General features: G+C 48.4%; 1 protein-coding gene across 1 annotated transcript in view; it reads left to right on the forward strand.

Moving 5' to 3' along the window:
- Positions 1–1,996: 1,996 nt before the first annotated feature.
- Positions 1,997–23,957, forward strand: part of SLC6A20 (solute carrier family 6 member 20) — a 42,105-nt gene continuing 20,144 nt past the window's right edge. The window contains exons 1-6 of the mRNA XM_062199939.1: positions 1,997–2,117; positions 3,956–4,096; positions 5,027–5,118; positions 8,906–9,133; positions 9,971–10,081; positions 10,850–11,091. Coding sequence (XP_062055923.1) covers positions 1,997–2,117; positions 3,956–4,096; positions 5,027–5,118; positions 8,906–9,133; positions 9,971–10,081; positions 10,850–11,091 — 935 coding nt within the window. The remainder of the gene's footprint in view (positions 2,118–3,955; positions 4,097–5,026; positions 5,119–8,905; positions 9,134–9,970; positions 10,082–10,849; positions 11,092–23,957) is intronic.

Genomic DNA, 23,957 nt, shown 5'->3' on the forward strand with positions numbered 1-23,957 from the left:
GTGGATGGAAAACACAGGGCATTCAGTGACCTGGAAGGAGTCCTGGGGTTGTATTTTGTGACTGGCAGAAATCCAGGACCCCCAAAGCAGCTCAGACCCCAAGGTTCATGGGAGACCCTGGATCCAAGTCACGGCACCAGTGTAAGGCCACCACAAAACACACTGAACACTGGAGTTAACAGGCCAGGGGGAGAGAGGGCGAGAGAGTGAACAAGAGAGGGATCAGGAGAAAGAGTTACACAGAGACCTTCCACCCTCTGGTTCGCTCCCAGATGGCCCCAACAGCCAGCACCTGGCTGGGCCTCCCACGTGAGTAGCGGAGACTCAACCACTTGGGCCACTCTGCTGCTTTTCCCCAGGCCATTGACAGGAAGCCGGATCAGCAGTGGAGCAGCCGAACCCAAACCAGAACTCACATGGGATGCCGGGGTCGCGGGAAGTGGCCTGAACTGCTGCACCACCACGCCAGCCCCAGTGTGACCCAGATCAGACAAGGGAAGGTCTCGGGGACATTGGTGACAAGGCAGCTCCTGAGACCTCCCGCTCTCCTGGCGTGCATCCTCCTGCTGGGCAGGCAGAGGTGCAGGACTTGGCGGTGCTGACATTGTTTGTCCCATCTGAAACTTGCCCAGAAGTTTGATATCCTCAAGGTGAACAGGTGGCTTCGGAGAGGACAATGAGGTGAGCAGCTGATTGGCAAAGATCTCATTAAAAGGAGCTCCCGTTGCTGGGTTCAGGTGCATTAACGAACAGCTGTGTCTTAGGAGGGGTGGTTGCTGGTTCCCATCAAAAGTTGAGCCTCAGTGGGTGCAGGCAAACCCGTCCTTACTCAGTAGCTTCCTGTGGAAATGGAACAAAAGCAAAGGGACTGCCTGGTGCAGTCCTTGAGCAGTGATTTGTGGAGTCTGGCAGGCCCCCAGGGACCCCAGCATTTCCTCTGCAGCTTCTCCTCCTGGGGGCCCCTGCAGGAATGAGCACCCTCCGGTGTGCTGGCCTCGTTGAAGCCAGCGTGGCAGGCTCCTCCCTGGGGGAGGCCTCCTGGGAGCACTCAGGTGGGCCCTGCTGAGCACGAACCCTCACTGCCCTGGGGCACCAGACGCTGCTGGCGGCTCAGCCCGCTCGGACCTGCTGCCTCCCAGCAGCGACTCCCCCAGAGCCCACAGCTGGAGTTGCAGGAATTGTCTGAGCGCTTGTTACATGCAGCCAGTATTAAGAATGAGCGGCTAACTCCTCGCTCCTCACCCCTTCCTAATTATCGGCTCCACTTGACCTTAACTGGCTCTGGAGGCTCTCCTGCTCCTGAAGATGGGAGGTGGAAACGCGGTATCAGGTGCGCTGCGGCAGCGCGTTTCTCCCCAGCGCCACCTGCGGTGCCACCATGGGCGGCTTGGCACCGGCCACAGAGGGAGAATTGACACCAGAGAAATCGGCCAACAGCACAAATCACAGTGGCCTCTACAGAGAGCGGGAGAGCGAGCAGTGGCCCCTCACTAACCTCCAGCAGATACAATCGCACGCAGCTTTATCAGATTTTTCTAGAAGCCCCTACCAGCAACCTGAGGAGCCCAGAAACCCTGGTGTTTGGGTGTCTCAGGGCTGAGAAGCAGTAAAAGGAACAGGGGTCAAAGGTGGGTGGGAGGGAGATGCATGCAAGTGTCCAACCTTAGGACCAGGCCAGAGAGGGAGGTGCCAAGAAAATGGGTAGGGCTGGAGCCAGGGCCCTGGTGGGGCAGAGAGCAGATTCCAGGGCCCAGGAGACCAGAGCGGCAGCAGGAGAAGCAGAGGCCAGGGTTCCAGAAGAGAGAGCTGGTGTTTCCCACCTTGCAGGTGGCGGCTTCTGGGGATGGAGCCCCCTAGGTCCCATCTGGCCTCCCTGCCAGAGGCTGGGGAGTCTCAGTCCCGGGGAAGCCCCCAATGCCCAGGTCAGTATCCTGGGGCAAAGGAGGGAGGAGCGAGCAGCATCCAGATGGGAACCCTGGGCGTGGAGACCGAGGCCATGGAAAAGGCGCGGCCGCTGTGGTCAAACCCGCTGCAGTTCATATTCACGTGCATCTCCTACGCCGTGGGCCTGGGCAACATGTGGCGCTTCCCCTACTTGTGCCAGATGTACGGTGGAGGTGAGTGCGCACCTGGGGCCCTGTGCCAGGACCTGCCTGGTTCCACACAGCCTGGAGCACCAGGCACCGCCTGTCCCACGTGTGCCCAAGGTCAGACTGCTGGGCCCCTCCCTCGGACCCTGTGGGAGGGCAGGGTGGGACCTTCTTGACCCCAGCTAACGGGTGTTGTAGCTGAGAAAGCATGGCCTGAACCGACACCAGAAACCCTTTGTCCTCTGCTTCTACGTTTTGCACCTTTGGCTTGTGCACTTGGTCTATGATCCGTGTTGGGATGTTTTCATATGAAATGCGAAAAATGGGGTGCGGCTCAGTTGTTCCGGTGTCATTTATTGATAAATGATTGCAGGCAAATGCCCCTGTCTACGTGCACGGTTGGCAAGGGTGATAGCAATCACTCATGATCGATGGGTGGGAGCCCCCCCAGAGCCCACCTTGGCACCAGGCTTTGCAGCTGCGCTTGACCCACAGGCAGAGGGAAGGCTGGCCAGACCTGTCAGTGATACAGCCACCTCCACAGGCCTGCATGGTTACTGTTTGACACCTTGATGATAGAAGTTATCATGTAACCACGTAGGGTTCCAGTGCAGCTCCGAGCAGGCTCTGTGCACACAGCGTGTGCTGTCAGCTGTGTCACAGGTGGGAGCCCCTGATGGCCTCGCTGTCCTTGTCCAGGGACAGAAACCTGGTAAAGGGCAGGAACACCCTCTGTTGGCCAAGAAGGAACAGGGCTAGTGGGGTCCCCACAGCAGCATCCAAGATGAGCGTCCTGGGCACCACGTGAGCAGGAGGAGGAGCAGCCGGGAGGCGGAGCCTGGGAGTGGGTGTGGGATCTACCTCTCAGGCCCCCTGACAGTGACTTTTCCTCCGAGGTGTGGCCTCAGGGCTCTGCTAGGTCCCAGTCCAGCCACAACCCTCGACTTAACTGGCAGGGGCAGGGAGAAGTGGGCTGGGTCTCACGGCTTTGCCTGGGATGGCAGAACTCTGGACAGTGCCTGAGTTAGTGCATTCTAGTCTCCCTGCCCGAGTGCACGGCTCTGCAGTGTCTGAGGGGGACGCCAGGGTCCCTGTGCGGTGGCAGGAGCTGGAGGGAAAAGTGGGCGGTGGCACGCGGGCATGGACCGTGAGGGTATTTCAGGCAACACTGGGCACCCACCCACCTGAGCGCACTCCTCGTGAACCTTCACACCTGTGGAACAGCGCCCTCTGCAGCCCGCCCTGAACTCTGCAGCTGGGCGGACCTGGTTTCATTAGAATCAGAAGCCCTGCTCCTTCTCCCACTAGCCTGTCTCAGGGCCACTGCCAAGGAGCCAGCTGCTGGGGGGAGCCCACCAGGAGGAGCAGCCAAGCCGTCTGCAGGGCAGACCCTGTGTCGCCGCGGGAGGTTGTCGCAGCTCCACTGCCACTCTGCGGCTCCTCCCTACCCAGGGCAGCTGTCTGCAGCTGGCTCCTTGGGAACAGTGGGTTTGAAAGGTCTGTGGTTCGCAGGAGCCTGGGTTCTGCCGGTGGGGCTGGGCGGCAGGGGCTTTGGAGCACTCGAGCAGCTGGGGTGAGGGTAAAGATTTTCACCTGGCTGCCTCTTATCCATGGACCAGCAGGCAAGTGGGTGAGCAGAGGTCAAAGGATGGACGGATGGCTGGGTGGTGGACAGACGGGTGAGAGAAATGACAGGGGTTGGTAGGTGGGAAGACGGCAGGAGGAAAGGGGGAACAAAGAGGAGGCGGCAGGAGCTGCAGAGAGGGAACTCGGATGACGGAGGGCGTGGCATAGTGGCTGGGACAGGACAGCACAGAGGCCAGCATGGGGGCGATGGCCTGGCTCTCAGCTCTGGGCACCCACAGGTAGCTTCCTGGTCCCCTACGTCATCATGCTCCTGGTGGAGGGGATGCCGCTCCTGTACCTGGAACTGGCCGTGGGGCAACGCATGCGACAGGGCAGCATCGGCGCCTGGAGGACCATTAGCCCCTACCTCAGCGGCGTCGGTACGTGGGGCCCTCTCCAGCCCCCTCTCACGCAGGGACCCCCCCCCAGAGAGAGCCCAGGAGGGTGCGGGGCAGTGTGGACTGGGGGCAGGGGGCGTGTTTGCAGCCTTTCACACCTGGGTTCTGGAGGCTGTTGAACTTCAAACCGTGGCACACAGCTTCTCAGGCTGCACCTGCTGTAGGACAGGATAGGCAGCAGGTGTGCATGCTCGTGGTTAACAGCGAGCAGTCGGCAGCGGTGCGGGTGGGGGGAAGCTGCTTTGAGGGAGGAGGAGGAGGAAAGAGTGAGGACCGTGGACCCTGAGGGCTGCGGAGGACCAGCTCAGAGTAGCCCCGGTGGCCCTGCTGCCTGTGCTCCCAGCTCCACCCTTGGGTCCTTGCAGGCGAGGGCAGGACAGCTGCCATCCCCTCCACGCCTGTCCCCTCCCATGCCCCTGCTCTCTGCTGCCGCAGGGCAGGTTTGGTTCCAGTGGCTCAACCTCAGGTGAGCCAAGGAGGGAGCACCTCCCACTTGGCGTGCAAGCGTGGTATGTGGCAGTGACAAGGGGCTTCTCTTGTGAGGTTTGAGTCCTAGCACTGCCACTTATTCGCTGGTGGGCCTGGGTAAACTGTGCCTCAGGCTTTGCTGTCCCATGGGGATAATTTTATTGTGAGCAACAAAGACTCATGACATTCTGAGCACCCTACCTGGCATTGACATTGGAAAACATCAGCCTCAAGCCTGAGAAAGCAAGAGCAAGGTTGGTGTTCAAGGCGGAAGTTTGACTATGCTTACAGCGCATGGGAACGCCTACTACACACACCTGGGGGGGGGGGGTTCTGTGGTCCCTGCAGGCGTGTCCTGGGCACTCCTGCCCAGGCTGCCCCCACCGCTGCCTCAGAGTGGGGAGAGCGCCATCGTCCTAAGCGCCACCCTGTGCCTCCTTGCAGGCGTCGCCAGCGTGGTGGTCTCCTTCTTGCTCTCCATGTACTACAACGTTATCAACACCTGGGCCTTCTGGTATCTCTTCCACTCCTTCCAGGTGAGTTGAGCCCGCGTGCCAGCAGGAGAGAGGAAGGGGAGGAGGACGAGGGCCATAGTGTCCATGGGAGCCAGTGGGGGGTGGGAGGATGGAGGGGACCCAGCACCCCCTCACCACTCCCCCAGGGCACTTCCTTACCTATATACCGTGGACCCCCTACACCTTAGACAGTACAGTCTGTTTCTACTGATGGGCAGGGAGCACCTGTTGGCGGTTAGGTGCAAACAGCTGGGCTCTGAGCTAGAAGCCGCTCTCGGATTCCAAGGAGTGAGGCTGACCAGGGAACCAGAGGTTGCATTGTCCTAGCACTGGTCCCATGCTCTGTCCAGATGTCCAGGCCCGAGCTCCAGCTGCTCACTGTTAAAGCGGCTGTGGCCCATCAGGTGATGGCACGGGACCTAGATTCTGTGCCTGTGAAATGCAGGACTCAACGTAGCGGGACCTGAGATGGCTATGTGTCGAGTGCTCTGAATCTGAGCCCATAGAACCCAGGTACTGGCAAGACCTATCCACGTGGGGCTGGTCTCAGCAGAGCAGGGTTGGCACCATCCCCCCAAGCCTCCAACTCTTTGTCCTTCCCCGCAGCTCAGAGCCTCTCTTTGCACCTGGCCTTGGGTCCTGATTGGTGGGCACGTTATTTGTGCTCCTGCAGTCCTAAGAGAAGCCAGATCAAAGGAGCAGCTTAAGCAAAAGAGGGTCTTACTGGCTCCACCCTACAAAGTCCAGCAGTCTAACCGCTCAGGTCAAGTTCAAGGGAGTCACCAGTACTAGGCTCTCTTTGGTCAGGTGGGACAGATGGATTGGGGTGGGGAGGAGGGGCCGAACTTTGACTCCCTTTAGTTTGCAATATGGATTGGAAGAAATGTCCATCTCCACCTACAGGGGGTGCAGAATCTGAGTCTTACCACTTTGAATGACACCAAGCAGAGGGTTTTAATTAAGAGCTCCCAACAGACAGGGAGCAGCTGCCACTACCTGGGTTTGCCAGTCTCCAAGACAGGCATAGGACTAGGAAAGGTTAAAAGTGGGACAGGGAGGTTGCTGGCTTGGGCATCCTGTGTGATTAGGTGGGGAGCATATGTGAAACCATGAGTCATTGACCAGGTCCTTGTGGGCCAGTGTGCAGAGGTTTGTGAGTGCAAATCAGAGCTGCTTTACTTAGGTGTGGAATAGATTTGCAAATAGGCATTCCCTTGGTGGGGGCGGGGTGGGGGAGGGGAGGGTCACAGGTGCAGCTGAGCATTCTCTGCGGAGCTAAGCGAGCAGGGCGAGTTCCCTGTTGGAAGCTGATGCAGATCAGGTGGTCATCAGGGGAATTTCTGGGCCAGGTCCCAGGTTGAAAGGCCAGCTGCTGGGCCGGCGCTGCAGGCGGAGGATTAGCCTAGTGAGCTGCGGCGCCGGCACCCCGGGTTCTAATCCCGGTTGCTTCTCTTCCAGTCCAGCTCTCTGCTGTGGCCTGGGAAGGCAGTGGAGGATGGCCCAAGTCCTTGGGCCCTGCACCCGCATGGGAGACCAGGAGACTTTTCTCTCTGTTTCTCTCTCTCATTGTCTAACTCTGCCTGTCAAGAAAAAAAAAAAAAAAAAAAGGCCAGCTGCTGGGCAGTGAGAAAGAGCCTCTGTGCGGCTGCAGTGATGCGGGCAGGGTCTTCTGTGATGGCTACCAGCAGGCAGTCCCACCTTTGATGGCGTTGCGAGGCTCATATTCTTCCCTTCAGCTTAATGTCTTTGGAAAACATCCCTGCTGAACCGTAATGGAGCTGGATTTTTGTTGATCCTCGTTGCTGGATGGACCTGGCCCATATGACCCGGTCCATATGACCAGACCTGGTCGTTGGTCTGGTTCAGCCCCACATTGGGCAGGGTGGGATGGGGGTAGTTAATGACAACTAGGAGGCAGTGATGCGGCCCTTTCTGCCACAATTTAGCAAGAGGGTTAGAAAGAGTGATTCTCAGGTGGAGTCAGCAGTGGTCCATGATTAAGTTTCATTGTGTCTGTTCTACAGGCCCCAGGCCAGTGTTATTACCTTGTTAAGAGCTACACTTGGAGAGAACCTGAGTGAGCAACAGGTACAAAGGTTATAAAAGAAAAACGTGAAACAAAATCAAGAGGAACATAACACATCCAGTCTGCATGTTAGTTTTTCTTAATTTATTTGAAAGTCAGAGTTAGAGGAGAGGCAGAGAAAGAGAGAGAGGTCTTCCATCCGATGGTTCACTCTCCAATTGGCTGCAATGGCCAGAGCTGTGCTGATCTGAAGCCAGGAGCTTTTTCTGGGTCTCCCACATGGGTGCAGGGCCCAAGGACATGGGCCATCCTCCATTGTCTTCTCAAGCCATATCTGAGAGCTGGATTGGAAGTGGAGCACCCGGGTCTCGAACCGACGCCCATATGGGATGCTGGCACCCCAGGCCAGGGCATTAACCCGCTGCACCACAGTGCCGGCCTCAGAAATAAAATTTTACATCACTGTATTATTTGACAGTGATTCCCACTGGGTCCAAGAAGCCCGAGAAGCTAACTAGTTTGCATCTCTACAAGATGAGAGATCCATCCTTTGAGGATCTCCAGTGGCCCTGGAAAATCTCCCAGTCAAAAGTCTGAACTTGGAACTTTGGTACCAAAGGAGCCAGAATGTCCAAAGATTGAAAACACTTGTCCCAAATAAGATCGCACATCATTGAAAAATAATATTCACTCATCTAGAATGAATTAACCAGAGATCGCAAGTGATCACCTTGATGACTTTGAGAGTAAACTGAGGTCTAGAAGAACGTTAACACGCTTAATTTTCCTACATCCTTTGTTTGCTGGCTACAGGCACATCACTATTTAAGAAAACCCTGTTATAAAAACCGAGAATGACCCTGGGTTTGTATCGGTGTGTTCTTGCTCAGTTTTTATAAACTCGATCTTATCATCCTGATTCAAACCAACTTGAGCCCAGCAATTCTCTCTGTAAGCTTTGTCCTTTCAAAGCACCTGCGCGTGCTAAGCCCACTTGCTACCGTTGTGCCTTCTCTGTCTTCCAGGCTGGAACAATCCAGTCGCTGGACACTGGGATAAAAATCACCATCGGCCACACAAAACTCTTACCCCCTCCCCTCCATAAAGCGTTTCTAGCTGTACTCACCGCAAATTTGGTTTTTACAACTTCTTTGTTCCCTCCCCCAGCCCCATACTGGCTCCTCTCTGGCTTGGCGGACAGACTCCTCTATTAGCGGTTTATTGGCACTTCCTCATTAACGTAGGCGTTTACTTGTCTGTAAGCAATTGAAGTACATTTCCTTGCGATTGTCACCACATGGACTCCACGGACGAGCACATGGCTGCGACACACGGAGCTCTTACAGCTCATGTTTACGAACGTGAGCCCGGGAAGGAGTGGGAACAGACACCAGGTCCTAAAGGGAAGGTGGGATTCCAAGGACGAGAGGGGGACCCCTGGGTCTCCCACTCACAGGGCTGCACCTTGGGGCTGTCGCTTCCCCCACAGGCAGTCTGAGGAGCACCAGCGAGCGAACTGGGGGCAAGTACTTTCCTCAGTAGCTTGGTTCGCTTAAAAAAAAAAAAAACTGCTTTTATCGTATTTTATCGTATTTTTTTCTTTTAATTAAAGGAAAACAAATATTTGTGCCATAGACAGCGAGCTCCCATCCGCGGTCCTGCCTTTCTGGGACCTGCACCTGCCCTCCGGGGCCCCGCACCACCCCGCCAATACCGCCACGGTGACCGGTGACCCAGGCCTCAGCCCCGCCTCCCCCTCACACGCTTGTTTTGCGCCCCCAGGACCCCCTGCCGTGGTCCGTGTGCCCCCTGAACGCAAACCGCACGGGCTACGACGAGGAGTGCGAGAAGGCGTCGTCCACGCAGTACTTCTGGTACCGCAAGACCCTCAACATCTCGCCGTCCATCCAGGAGAGCGGCGGCGTGCAGTGGGAGCCGGCGCTCTGCCTGCTCCTGGCCTGGCTGCTGGTGTACCTGTGCATCCTGCGGGGCACGGAGTCCACGGGCAAGGTGGGCGGGGCGCTCCCTGCGGGGGCGGGCCCGGAAGCGGGCAGCTGTGCCCCTGGCTGCAGGCAGCCCCGAGGGGTTGGCTCCCAGGAGTGGGAGCTTGCTGGGGTGGAGGGTACCCGTGGTGCTCGTGAGAATTTAGCCCTACAAGGTTGTTGCTGTGTCTTTGTCAACTTGCATATTTAATGAGACCATCGCTTTCCCAGTTCATTCACAGATGAGTTCAGCGAGGACATGTCAGGACATGATATGTCTATCCTTTTTGAAAAATCACTTAGTACTTTGTTGAGAAGAAGAGAGGGAGAGAGAAGTCTTCTAACTACTACTGGATTCTGCAGATGCCCTCAGTTACCAGAACTGGGCTGGGCTGAAGCCAGCAGCCAGGATGTTGGACTAGATCCCCCACATGGGTAGCGGTGACCCAAGTACTTGAGCTCAGAGCTGACCTTAGCGCAGACATTGGGCTCACGACTTAGACTGTATTTTCTCGGCATAGTGATTTCTTAGCACGTTGAAAATGTTGATGTGAGTGGTATCTCCAGTCCTGTCTCCAGTCCTTTCTAGAGTCAGGTCAAGTTGAAGGAAGGTTGAGGGGCAGAGGCCTTGGCACCTGTTTGCCTCATCTCTGCTGGATGAGAGCTCTCCTTGTGGTGCGCACAGGTGTGACAGCCACGTCCCGCCAGCCCCACATCCGATCCTGTGTGCAACCAAGAACACCAGCACCAAGGTCGGCTGTGGGCAGCTGGGGCGCAGCCTGAGAAGCCAGCACTGGAGGTGACGCCCAGGGGCCGCCCTGGTCCCACCTCTGCAGGGGGCTGACTGTGCGCCTCACGCCCGCAGGTGGTGTATTTCACTGCGTCGCTGCCCTACGGCGTGCTCATCATCTACCTGGTCAGGGGCCTCACGCTCCACGGAGCCACCAACGGCCTGAAGTACATGTTCACTCCCAAGGTGCGCCTGGGGGCGGGGCTTGGGGGTGCACTTCGGCTTCGTGCATCCAGCTGCCTCCTGGGATGCCTGGGAAGAGAGGCAGGGGCAGGGTAGTTGGAGGCTGTACCCAGGGATGGTGCTGTGAGCCCCTAGGCTGCGACAAAGGCTGGGGTCACCCAGGGGCCTGGGTCCCCATCTCAGCCAGGTGGTCCCCAGCCCTGTTCTGGGGGTCTTCAGTGTTCCAGCACCCCGTCCCTGACTCCTGACTGTGACCCCTCCCTTTTGGCATCTGCCCAAAGCTCACCCCAAGTCCTTCCGTTGCTGTCAGCTGGGGTGAGCACCGTGGCCCACTGGAGCCTGTGCACGCCTTTGCCTCCTGTGTTTGCTGGGATCTCTTCCCAACCCCTCATTGGCCAGAAACTCACCCTCTGCGCTGTCATCAGTAGGGGGTGCCTTTGCACTAGCGAAGATAGATAGTCTTTATTTGGCAACGCTACCCCTGGAAACAAAATGACAATGGCATTCTGCAAGGTGTCCCCTCATCCACCCCGTATACCAGTGTCAGCATGGGGTTGACCCAGACCCAGCCTGTACCAGCAGCCACATGACCATCCTGAGTTTAGGCGCCATAGCTGATCCAAAGTAGGGGAGCTATGTGGTTCTGTGCTGGGGATTGCCGGCTGGTTGTGGGGTGCTTGTCCCTCCCTCTGTTGGACCTCCTTCCCCTGGGATCTCAGAGTCTGGCTTGCCACTTGAGGCCCATCAACCCTGTCCCTGCTGGCTTTGCAGGTCGAGCAGCTGGCCAACCCCAGGACCTGGATCAGTGCGGCCACACAGATCTTCTTCTCCCTGGGGCTGGGGTTCGGTGGCCTGATCGCCTTCGCCAGCTACAACGATCCCTCCAACAACTGCCAGAAACACGCGATCATCGTCTCCCTTGTCAACAGCTTCACCTCCATATTCGCCAGCATCGTCACCTTCTCCATCTATGGCTTCAAGGCCACCTTCAACTACGAGAGCTGCTTAGAGAAGTAAGCCTGGCCCTTCACGGGAGGCCTGGGCCTTGGGTGGGGAGGCGGGTCTCCAGAAGTTAATGGGAGGGGAAATAGACCTGTTCCAGAGTCCTAGATCCAAGCTCGCGCCACTGCTAGGAGCTCCGAGCTCCGGCAAGTCAGTGTGTGTGCCTCACAGGGCTGAGTGCGGGGGTGTGTGTGTACGTGTGCTATGTATAGTCCACAAATAAGAGTAAATGTGATGTTTGTCTTTTGGAGTCTGGCTTATTTCACTTAGCATAGTGGTTTCCAGTTCTATCCATTTTGTTGCAAAGGTTAAGATTTGATTCTTTTTTATGGCTGAGTACTATTCCATCATGTATATACTCCACATTTTGTTTCTACAGTCATTAGTTGACGGACATCTGGGTTAATTGCCTATCTTTGCTATTGTGAATTGGGATGCTGTAAATGTGGGAGTGTAGGTGTCTAACTATCTGATTTCATTTGGGTATAGTCCCAGGAGTAGGGTCGCTGGGTTATATGGTAGAGGCATTTTTAGTTTTCTGAGGAGCCTCCATACTGTTTTCCATAATGGTTATGACAATTTGCATTCCTACCAACAGTGTGTTAACATACCCCTTTCTCTACAAGCTTGCAAGTATGCTATTTTTTTATTTTTGGGTTACAGTCATCCTAGCTGGAGTGAGGTGATAGCTCATTGTGGTTTTCATTTGCATTTCCCTGTGGCTGGTAAACTTGAGCATGTTTTCATGTGTCTGTTGGCATTTCACTGTCCTCCTTTCAAAATGTCCCTTTTGTTTGCCCATTTGTTAACTGAATTGTCTTGTTGAATTTCTTGAGGTCCCTATATATTCTGCATGTTAATCCTTTATCAAATGTATTTTGTAAAAATTGTTTCCTATTCCGTTGGTTGTCTCTTCACATTGTTAATTCTTCCTTTGCTATGCAGAAGATTCTTAGCTTGATGTAATCTCATTTGTCAATTTTTGCTTTTAGTGCAAGTAGTTCTGGGGTCTTACCCAGAAAGTCTGCCTAGGCCAATGTCTTGCAGCATTTCCCCTGTGTTTTCCTCTAGTAGTTTGATTACTTAGGTCTTAAGCTTTGATTCTTGGAGTTGGTTTTTGGATATGGTGCATTGTATGGGTCAGTTTTCAAACTTGTGCATTTAGAAATCCAGTTTTCCTAACATTTGTTGAAAAGACTGTCCTTTTTCCAGGATTTTAGCTTGTTCATCAAAGATTGGTTGGTTGTAGGTGCACGGATTGATTTTTTGGATTTCCATGTTGTTTCATTGGACAATCTATTTTTATATAGTACCATGCTGTTTTGATTATAATAGCCCTGCATTATGTCTTTTTTTTAAAGATGTATTTCATTTATTTGAAAGGCAGAGTTACAGAGAGAGGCAGAACCAGAGTGAGAGAGAGGTCTTCCATCTGCTGGTTCACTTCCCAAATGACTGCCACAGCCAGAGCTGCGCTGATCCGAAGCCAGGAGCCACGAGCTTCTTCCAAGTCTCCCACGTGGGTACAAGGGCCCAAGGACTTGAGACATCTTCTGCTGCTTTTCCAGGCCATAGCAGAGAGCTGGATCAGAAGTGGAGCAGTCAGGACTCGAACTCAAACCACCACCCATATGGGATGCTGGTGCTGCAGGCCGGGGCTTTAACCCGCTGTGCCGCAGCACCAGCCCCCTGCATTATGTCTTGAAATCTGGCATTATGATATCTCTTGCTTTGTTTTTATTAAGATTGCTGGGGCCAGCATTGTAGCACAGCAGGTTAAGCCATGGCCTGCAACATTGTCATCCCATGTGGGCACTGGTTCAAGTCTCACGTGCTTCACTTCTGATCCAGCTCTGTGCTAATGTGCCTTGGAAAGCAGTGGAATATAACCCAAGTGTTGGGCCCCTCCACCCATGTGGATGTCCTGGATTGAGTTCCATGCTCCTGGCTTTGGCCTTGCCCAGCCCTGACTATCACAGCCATTTGGTGAGTGACCCAGTGGTTGGAAATTGTGTGTGTGGGTGTGTGTGTGTCTGTAACTCTAGCTTTCAAAGAACTAAATCCTTTTTTTAAAAAAATGAATACTTTGACTGTTTAGAGTCTTTGTGTTTCCATATGAATTTTGAATTTTTTCCTAGTTCTGTGAAGAATGTCCTTGGTGTTTTGATGGAACTGTATTGAATCTGAATCTGTATATTGCTCTGGGTACCATGGATATTTTGGTACTATTCTTCCAACCCATGAATATGGAGAGTTTTTCCTTTCTCCATGACTGTATTTATTTCATTAATGTTCTGTAACCTTCGTTGTATGGATCTTTCACATCCTTGGTTACATTCATCCCAAGGTGAATTTTTTTAGCTTTTGTAAACTCAGCTGATCTTACAAGTTCCTTCTCGGCGCATCATTGTTGGTGTGTAGGAATGTGATGGATGTTTGTGTGGTGATGTTAGATCCTGCAACTTGAATGAATTCTCGGAAGAGTTCTGAGTCTCTGCGTGGAGCCTTTCAGTTCCCCTTTATAAAGAATCGTGTCATCTGCCAGCAGGGAGAATCGGACTTCCGCATTTCCAATCTATATCCTGTTTGGATTCTTGTTCTGGCCTGATAGCTCTGGCTAACATTTCCAGAATGATATTGAAAAATAGTGGTCAGAGTGGACATCCTTGTCTGGTTCTGGATCTTCGTGGAAATGCTTCCAGTTTTTCCCCATTCAGTATGATGTGTTGAAATAGTCTCCTTCTATATCCAATCAAAAATTTTTTCTAATGAAAGGATATTGTATTTTATCAAATGCTTTCTCTTCATCCATTGAAATTATCATATGGTTTTTATCCTTTTTTTCTTTGATGTGATGTATCACATTGATTGATTTGTGATTGTTGAACTATACCTGCATCTCTGAGATAAATCCTATTTGCTCAGGGTGGATAATATTTTTGATGTGATGTTGGGTTCAGTTTGCTAGATTTTATTAATTTTTGCATCTGTGTTCATCCAGGATATTGGTCTATAGGGTTTTTTTTTTTATCTTTTAGAATGAAAGTAATGCTGGCCTCATAGAACGAATTTTCCTTTATCTTGAATAGTTTCAGAAGAATTGGGATTAACTCTTCCTTAAAGGTTTGGTAGAATTCAGCAGGGAAGCAATCTCTTCCTGGGCTTTTCTTTGTTGAGAGACTCTAACTGGCCTGATTGATCCGGTTTCCTGTGTCTGCCTGCCTCAGCTTTGGTAAATTATATGTGTCCAGAAATCTTTCTATTTCTTTGAGATGTTCCAGTTTGTTGGCCTGTAGTTATTCATAATAGTTCCTACTGATTCTTTGTATTTCTGTGTTATCAGCTGTAAAATGCCTTTTCCATCTCTGCTTTTTTGAGTCTTCTACATTTCTTTTCTTGCTAAGTTTTTCAAAAAACTACCTCTTCATTTCACTGGTCTTCTTTTTTAAATTATTTATTCGAAAGACAGAGTTCCAGAAAGCAGGGAGACATGTATGCATATGCACACACACATCAATCAATCTTCCAACCGCTGGTTCACTCCCCAAATGATCTCAGTGGCCGGGGCTGTGCCAAGTCAAAGCCAGGAGCCTGGAGCTTCACCCAGGTCTCTCACATGGGAGTAGAGACAGAGAGGTCTTCCATCCGGTAGTTCACTCCCCAAATGGCCAAAACAGCTGGAGCTGGGCCAATCTGAAGCCAGGATCTAGGAGCTACTTCCGGGTTTCTCATGTGGGTGCAGGGGCCCAAAGACTTGGGCCATTTTATACTACCTTCCCAGGCACATAACCAAGGAGCTGGATCAGAAGTAGAGCAACTGGGACTCAAACCGGTGCCCATATGGGATGCTGGAGCTTTAACCCACATTGCCGACCCCTCCTTTTTAAGTCTATCTGTTAATATTACTGAACATTTAATCCTTTTTATATGATCAGTTTAACACTTAATCCTATCCATATGCTCACTTTAATCCTTAAAATGCTATTTTTAACCACCCAGCTTAAGGGGATTTGGGATCCCATGGCAAGTTTTTAAACTGTACTCTGAGAAGTAAGCCTGTAGGAATGTATGCAGAACTATACAGTTTTGTAGTTACAAACTTCATACATTTCATTATTACTACTTTAGAAACATGGTGACTCTTCTCACTGTGCCCACCCTCCAACCCACCTCTCCTCCTCCCTGAATTATTCCCACTCTTATTTTTAACTAAGGTCTATTTTCAATTAACTTTATCCACATATTATTATTTCCATGTTGAGTAAAGAGTTCAACAGATAGTATGAAAAAAAAAAAAACCTGTTTCTCAACAGTCAAGACAAGTGCTGTTCAAAGTCATTGCTTCTCAGAGTGTCAATTTCACTTCTACAGATTGCCTTTTAGGTGCTCTATTAGTTATCACAGGTCAAGGAGAACATAAGGTATTTGCCCCTTTGGGCCTGGCTTTTTTCACTCAGTATGATGTTTTCCAGTTTCATCGGTTTTGTTGCAAATGTCCAGATCACATTTTTTAACACTGTGTAGTATTCCCTGGTGTGCATTCCCCATAATTTTTTTATCCAGTCTTCACTTGACAAACATTTAGTTGATTCCATGTCTTAGCTATTGTGAATTGAGATTCAATAAACATAGGGGTACATGGGGCTGGTGCCGTGGCACAGTAGGTTAATCCTCCGTCTGTGGCGCAGGCATCCCATATGGGCACTGGTTCTAGTCCCAGCTGCTCCTCTACCAATCCAGCTCTCTGCAGTGGCCTGGGAAAGCAGTAGAAGATGGCCCAAGTCCTTGGGCCCCTGTACCCACATGGGAGACTGAGAAGAAGCTCCTGGTTCCTGGCTTTGGATCGGCGCAGCTCCAGTTGTTGTGGCCATTTGGGGAGTGAACCAATGGAAGGAAGACTTCTCTCTTTGTCTCTCCCTCTCACTGTCTGTAACTCTTTTAAGAATAGGGGTACAGATAATTCTTTCATATGCTGATTTCATTTCATTTGGGTAAATTTGCAGGGGTGGGATGGCTGTCATGTGGCAGGTCTATATTCAGGTATCTGAGGTATCTCCATACTGTCTGTACCAGTTTGCATTCCCACCAACTGTGGATCAGGGTACCTTTTTCCCCACATCCTCACCAACATTTGTTTGTTGATTCCTGTATGAAAGACATTCTAATGGGAGTGAGGTGAAACCTCATTGTGGTTGTGATTTGCATTTCTCTCATGGCTAGGGAGCCTGAGCATTTTTTCATGTGTCTGTTGCCCATTTGGATTTCCTCTTATTAAAAATGTCTGTATAAGTCCTTTGCCTGTTTAACAACTGGGTAGTGTGTTTTGCTGTTGAGTTTCTTGATCTCTGTATATTCTGGTTATTATCTTGTTTAAAAAATATTTTTTATTTATTTGAAAGAGTTACAGAGAGAGGTAGAGCCAGAGAGAGAGAGAGAGGGGTCTTTCTCCCACTGGTTCAATCTCCAGATGACTGCAATGGCCAGAGCTGAGCCAATCCGAAGCCAGGAGCCAGGAGCTTCTTCCAGGTCTCCCATGCAGGTGTAGAGGCCCTACTGCTTTCCCAGGTCATAGCAGAGAGCTAGACTGGAAGAGGAGCAGCCGGGTACTCAAACCGGTACCCATATAGAATGCTGGCACTGCATGTTGGGGCTTTAACCCACTACACCACAGTGTCGGCCCCTGGTTATTAATCTTTGATCAGTTGCATAGTTTGCAAATAATTTCTCCCATTCTGTTGGTTGTCTCTTTACTTTGCTGAGTGTTTCTTTGGAAGTATAGAAGCTTTTCAATTTGATATAATCCCATTTTTCAATTTTGGCTTTGAATGCCTGTGCCTCTGAGGTCTTTTCCAAAAACTCTTTGCCTGTGCCAATCTTGCAGGGTTTGCCCCAATGTTCTCTAATAATTTGATGGTATTTGGTCATATATATGTCTTCAATCCATTTTGAGTGCATTTTTTGTGTAAGGTGTAAGGTAGGGGTCTTGCTTCATACTTCTGTATGTGGAGATCCAGTTTTCCCAGCACCATTTGTTGGAGAGACTGTCCTTGCTCCAGGGATTGATCCCAGCTCCATTGTCAAAGATAAGTTGTTGTAGATGCTTGCATTGATTTCTGGCTTTTGTATTAGGTTCCATTATGATTTATCCATTTGTTTTTGTACCATTACCAGGCTGTTTTAATTATGACTGTCCTATAGTCTGTCTTGAAATCTAGTATTGTGATGCTACTGGCATCGTTTTTGTTGTAAAATGTTGCTGTAGCTATTTGAAGTCTCCTGTGTTTTCATATGAATTTTAGCATAATTTTTTTCTATACCTGAGAAGAATGTCTTTGGTATTTTTATTGATATTGCATTGAATCTGTAAGTTGCTTTTGGGAGACAATTTTGATGATACTGATTCTTGCAATTCGTAAACATGGAAGATTTTTCCGTTTTTTTGTATCATCTATTTCTTTCTTTGATGGCTTGTAATTCTCAGTGTAGAGATCTTTGACATCCTTGGTTAGTTAACTTTATTCCAAGGTATTTGATTTTTTGGTAGAAATTGTGAATGGAATTGATCTTGGGAATTCTTTCTCAGCTGTGGAATTGTCTGTGTATACAAAGGCTGTTGAGTTTTATGTGTTGATTTTATATCCTGCCACTTTACCAAATTCTTCTATGAGTTCCAATAGTCTCTTGGTGGAATCTTTTGGATCCCCTATGTGTAGGATGATGTCATCTGCAAATAGGGATAGTTTGACTTCCTCCTTCCCAGTCTGTATGTCTTTGATTTCTTTTCTTGCCTAATGTCTCTGGCTAAAACATCCAGGAGTATACTGAATAGCAGTGGTGAGAGCAGGCATCCGTATCTGATACCGAATCTCAGTGGGAATGCTCCTAACTTTGCTGCACTCAACTGAACACTGGTTGTGGGTTTGTCATAAATTGTCTTGATTGTGTTGAGGAATGTTCCTTCTATACTCAGTTTGCTTAGAATTTTCATCAAGAAAGGGTGTTGTCTTTTATCAAGCGCTTTCTCTGCATCTATTGACATAATCACATGGTTTTTGTTCTTCAGTTTGTTAATGTGATGTATCACACTGGTTGTTTTGTGAATGTTGAACCATCCCTGCATACCAGGGATAAATCCCACTTGGTCCAGGTGAGTGATCTTTCTAATGTGTTGTTGGATTCAATTGGCTAGAATTTTGTTGAGGATTTTTGCATCTATGTTCATCAGGGAAATTGGTCTGTAGTTAACTTTCTCTATTGTATCCTTCTCAGTTTTGAAATTAAGGTGATACTGGGTTCACAGAAAGAATTTGGGAGGATTCCTTCTCTTTCAGTTGTTTTGAATAGCTTGAGAATTAGTTCTTCTTTACATTTCTGGAGGAATTCAGTGAAGCCATCTGATCCTTGGCTTTTTTTGTTGTTTTTGTTGGGTCTTTATTACTGATTTCTGTCTTGATTATGGGTCTGTTAAGGTTTTTTGTGTCTTCATGTCTCAGTTTAGGTACATTATGTGTCTAGGAATCTATCCATTACTTCTAGGTTTTCCAGTTTGTTGGCATACAGCTCTCTGTCTTAATTTCTGATGATGATTCTTATTTCTGTGGTGTATGTTACATTTCCTTTTTCATTTCTTATTTTTGTTGTTTCTAAGATTTATTCATTGATTTGAGAGGCAGAGTTACAGAGAGGCAGAGGCATAGAGAGAGAGAGGTCTTCCATTTGTTGGTTCACTCCTCAGATTGCTGCAATGGCCAGAACTGTGCCGATGCAAAGCCAGGAGCCAAGAACTTATTCCAGGCCTCCCACATGGGTGCAGGGGCCCAAAGACTTACACGATCTTCCACTGCTTTCCCAGGCCATAGCAGAGAGCTGGATCACAAGTGAAGTAACTGGAACTTGAGCCAACACCCATATGGGATTCCTACACTGCAGCTGCAGCTGGGCCAGTGAGACGTCAATTTTTTTTTTTATTTTTTCAAAGAACCAGCTCTTCGTTTCCTGATATTTTGCACTTTTTGTTTTATTTCTTCTCTAATTATTCCTTTGCTCCTACTACTTTTGGGTTTGGCTTGCTATTGTTTTTCTAGGTCCTTGAGATGCGTTGATAGCTCATTTATTTGGTGCCTTTCCAAATTCTTGATGTAGGCAACGACTGCTATAAACTTTCTTCTTAACACTGCTTTTGATGTGCACCATAAGTTTCGATTTGTTACATTGTCATCTTCATTTGTTTCCAGAAATTCTTTGATTTCTTCAATGACCCACTGTTCATTTAGAAGCATGTTGTTCAACCTCCATGTTTTTGCATATGTTCTAGAGATTCCTGAGTTGTTGATTTGTAGCTTCAGAGTAGATGTATAGTATGATGTTGATTTTTTTGAATTTGCTGAAACTTGCTTTATGGCCTAGTTTGTGGTCAATCCTAGAGAACAATCCATGGACTGGTGAGAAGAATGTGTATTCTGTGGCTGTAAGATAGGAAGTTCTGTAGATATGTGTTAGGTCCATTTGGTGCATAGTGCCCATTAACTCTGTTTGTTATTTTCTTGCTGATTCTCTGTCTGGTTGGTCTGCCCATTGCTGGAAGTGGGTTATTGAAGTCCCCCATTACTATTGTGCTGGAGTCTATGTCTCCCTTTAGATCCATTACCATTTCTTTTAAATAGCCAGGTGCCCTGTAATTAGGTGCATATACATTTATAGTAGTCACTTTGTCCTGTTGAATTGATCCCTTAATCATTGCATAGTGCCTTTCATTGTCTCTTTTAACAGTTTTTGTGTTAGTCTATTTTGTCTGATATTAACATGACTACACCAGCTCTTTTTTTGTTTCTCTTGGCATGGAATATCTTTCTCCATCCTTTCACTTTCGGTCTGTGTGCATCTTTGGTAAGATGCGTTTCTTGTAGGCAGCAAATAGATTTTTTTTTAAACCATTCAGCCGGTCTGTGTTTTTTAACGGGAGAGTTGAGGCCATTTACCTTCAGGGTGACTATTGATAAGTAATGACTTTGCCCTGCCATTTTCTGTAAATATTCCTATTGTTTACGTTGGATTTCCTTTGTATTTTTACTGGGAGATTTTCTGCCTTCACCTTCTTTCATAGTGATGACCATGTTTCTGTATTTCTGTGTGTAGCACATCCTTAAGCATCTTTTGTAGGGCTGGACAGGCGGTGACAAATTCATTCAATTTCTGTTTGTTATGGAAGGTCTTTCTTTCACCTTCATTCATAAATGAGAGCTTTTCAGGGTATAGTATTCTGGGTTAACAGTTTTTTTCTCTTAAAACTTAGAATATATCTCTCCATTATCTGCTAGCCTGTAGGGTTTCTGATGAGAACTCTACTGTGAGTCTAATTGGAGATCCTCTGAGAGTAATCCAGCTTTTCTCTTGTGCACGTTTAAGAATCTTTTATTTATGTTTCACTGTGGAGAGTTTGACTACTATGTGATGTGGCGAAGAACTTTTCTGGTCATGTATATTAGGAATTCTGTGTGCTTCCTGTACTTGGATGCCCCATTCTTTCTCTAAGTTAGGAAGGTTTTGTGTTGTTACTTCACTAAAAAGGCCTTCTAATCCTTTCTCTCTCTCTTTTCTTCAGGAACTCCTAAGACTCATGTATTGGGTTTTTTGATGGTATCCTGGAGATTCTCAACAGTGTTTTTTAGTTTTCTAATTTCCTCCTCTTGTTTTTGGCCTGACTATAAAATTTCTAGATTTGTCTTCTAGCTTGGATATTCCTTGGTTTGCCTCATCAACTCTGTTGTTAAGACTTTCCATTGCATTTTTTGTTTGATCTGTTGAGTTCTTTGTTTCTAGTATTTTGTTTTGATTTCTAAGATCTCAATTTAATGAGAAAAATTTTCATGCTTATCATATATAGTTTTCTTCAGTTCATGAATTTGCTTCTGATTGCTTCTGAGCTGTTCAATGATTAGCTTTTGGAATTCCATTTCTGGCATTTCCTCAATCTCTCTGTCTTCACATTCTTTTTTTTTTTTTTTTTGACAGGCAGAGTGGATAGTGAGAGAGAGAGAGACAGAGAGAAAGGTCTTCCTTTTTTGCCGTTGGTTCACCCTCCAATGGCCACTGCAGCCAGCGCATCTCGCTGATCCGAAGCCAGGAGCCAGGTGCTTCTCCTGGTCTCCCGTGGGGTGCAGGGCCCAAGCACTTGGGCCATCCTCCACTGCACTCCCAGGCCATAGCAGAGAGCTGGCCTGGAAGAGGGGCAACGGGGATAGAATCCGGCGCCCCAACGGGGACTAGAACCCGGTGTGCCGGCCCCGCAAGGCGGAGGATTAGCCTGTTAAGCCACGGCGCCGGCCTGTCTTCACATTCTAATGTTGAAATGTTCTGGTGTTCCTCTGGGGGGCTTATAGTGTCTTCCTTATTCTTGTTTTTTTTTTTTTTAATTTTTGCCTTTATTTTTTGGCATTTGTAGAATTTTTTCTTTCTGGTTAGATCTGTGGTTCGCAGGCATGCAAGGTACCCGCTGGCTGCAGCCCCCTGGTTTGTCAGTTGTGCTGATGGGTTGGAGAGTTCCCCAGGTGGCTCTTCCCTGGCCCTCCTGTTGCCAGGCAACTGGCACAGGGGCTGGGGTGGCTGCCCCCTGCCTGTGTCCAAAAGTGGTGACAGCTCTCCCCCTGTTTGCGGCAGGTCTTTGCTGTGGTGGGGAGGGAGAGAGACACGCTGGGGTTTTTTGTTTTTTTGTTTTTTCTGCCTCTGGGCAGTTGGTCGCCTGCTGTCATAGGGGATTTTCTTGGAACTCCAAAAGCCATTCTCTAAGCTCTCCCTCCCATTTTATCAGCAGTGCCATCTACCCAAGGGGTCCCCTCTCACCTGGCTTGCTAGGGTGGGCGTAGTCCTCCCTGGATCCAAGTGCATGGGTCTTTGGTTGTGTATTTGCTCTTCGGGCATGGATCTGGATCACCTCTACTAGGCTGGCAGATTTCCCACCATGGCTCTCCTGTAGCTTTATCCTGAGTGTACACTCACTCTTTTTTTTTTTTTAAATAATAGTTTTGCCTCACGTGATCAGACCATCCTGTTGCTATTCTGCTATCTTAGAATCCCAAACTTTCCTTTTTTTTTTCTTTTAGAAAGTTTTTATTTAATGAATACAAGTTTCATAGGTACAGCTTTAGGAATATAGCAGTTCTTCCCCCCATACCCTCCCTCCCACCTCCTTCTCCCTCTCCCATCCCATTCGTCATTAAGATTCATTTTTAATTAACTTTATATACAGACAGCCAACTCTATACTAAGTATAGATTTGCACAGTTTGCACCCACACAGACACACAAAGTATAAAGCACTGTTTGAAGACTAGTTTTACCGTTAATTCTCATAGTACAACTCGTTAAGGACAGAAGTCCTACATGAAGAGTAAGTGCACAATGACTCCTGGTGTTGATTTAACAATTGACGCTCTTATTTATGATGTCAGTGATCTTCCAAGGCTCTTGTCATGAGCTGCCAAGGCTATGGAAGCCTTTTGAGTCCACAAACTCCATCACTATTTAGACAGGGCCATAAGCAAAGTGGAAATTCTCTCCTCCCTTCAGAGAAAAGTACAACCTTCTTTCCACTGGGATCTCACTCACAGAGATCCTTCATGTAAATCATTTTTTGCCACAGTGTCTTTTGTTTTCCATGCCTGAAATGTTCTCATGGGCTTTTAGGCCAAATCCAAATGCTTAAGGGCTGATTCTGAGGTCAGAGTGCTGTACAGGGCATTTGTCATTCTATGAGTCTGCTGTGTGGCCTGCTTCCCACGTTGGATCATTCTCTCCTTTTTAATTCTATCAATTATTATTAGCAGACAAGGTCTTATTTATGTGATCCCTTTCACACTTAATGCTATCTATATGGTCAGTTACACACTTAATATGATGACCTTAACTTGTAAGATCGTATTAGTACCACCCAGCTTAATGGGATTTGGGGTTCTATGGCATGTTTTTAGCTTTACTTTTAGGGGTAAGTCCATGGGAATCTGTGCTGAACTGTACATCTCCTCCCTCTCTTATTCCCACTCTTACTTTTTACTAGGATCTATTTTCAATTGAATTTAAGCACCTATGAATAAATATGTGTTAAGAGTTCAACCAATGGCATTAAGTAGAAAAAGAAAATAGTAAATAATAATAATAAACTGTTCCTCTACAGTCAAGACAAAGGCTTGCTTCTCATAGTGTCAATTTCACTTCTACAGGTTTTAGGTACTCTGTTAGATGTCACAGATCAGGGAGAACATATGGTATTTGTCCCTTTGGGACTGGCTTATTTCACTAAGTATGATGTTTTCCAGATTCATCCATTTTTTTTGCAAATGAACAGATTTTTTTTCCTTACCATTGTGTAGTGTTCCATAGAGTACATAGCCCATAATTTCTTTATCCAGTCTTCCATTGATGGGCATTTAGGTGATTCCAGGTCTTAGCTGTTGTGAATTGAGCTGCATTAAACATGGAGGTGCACATAAATCTTGTATTTGCTGACTTAATTTCCCCTGGGCAAATTCCAAGGAGTGGGATGGCTGGGTCATATGGTAGGACTATATTCAGATTTCTGAGGTATCTTGATACTGTTTTCCACATGGTTTTACCAGTTTGCATTCCCACCAACAGGTGGTAAAAAGGGTACCTTTTCCCCCACATCCTCACTAGCATGTGTTTGTTGATTGCTGTATGAAAGCCATTCTAACTGGGGTGTAGCTTTTATTTGCATTTCCCTGACGGCTAGTGATCCTGAATATTTTTTTCATGTGTGTGTTGGCCATTTGGATTTTCTCTTTTGAAAAATGTAAGTGCTTGGCCCATCTCTTAACTGGGTTATTTGTTTTGTTGTTTTGGAGTTTCTTGATCTCTTTGCATAG

Source organism: Lepus europaeus, chromosome 9 (assembly GCF_033115175.1).
Source record: "Lepus europaeus isolate LE1 chromosome 9, mLepTim1.pri, whole genome shotgun sequence".
Taxonomy (NCBI): domain Eukaryota; kingdom Metazoa; phylum Chordata; class Mammalia; order Lagomorpha; family Leporidae; genus Lepus; species Lepus europaeus.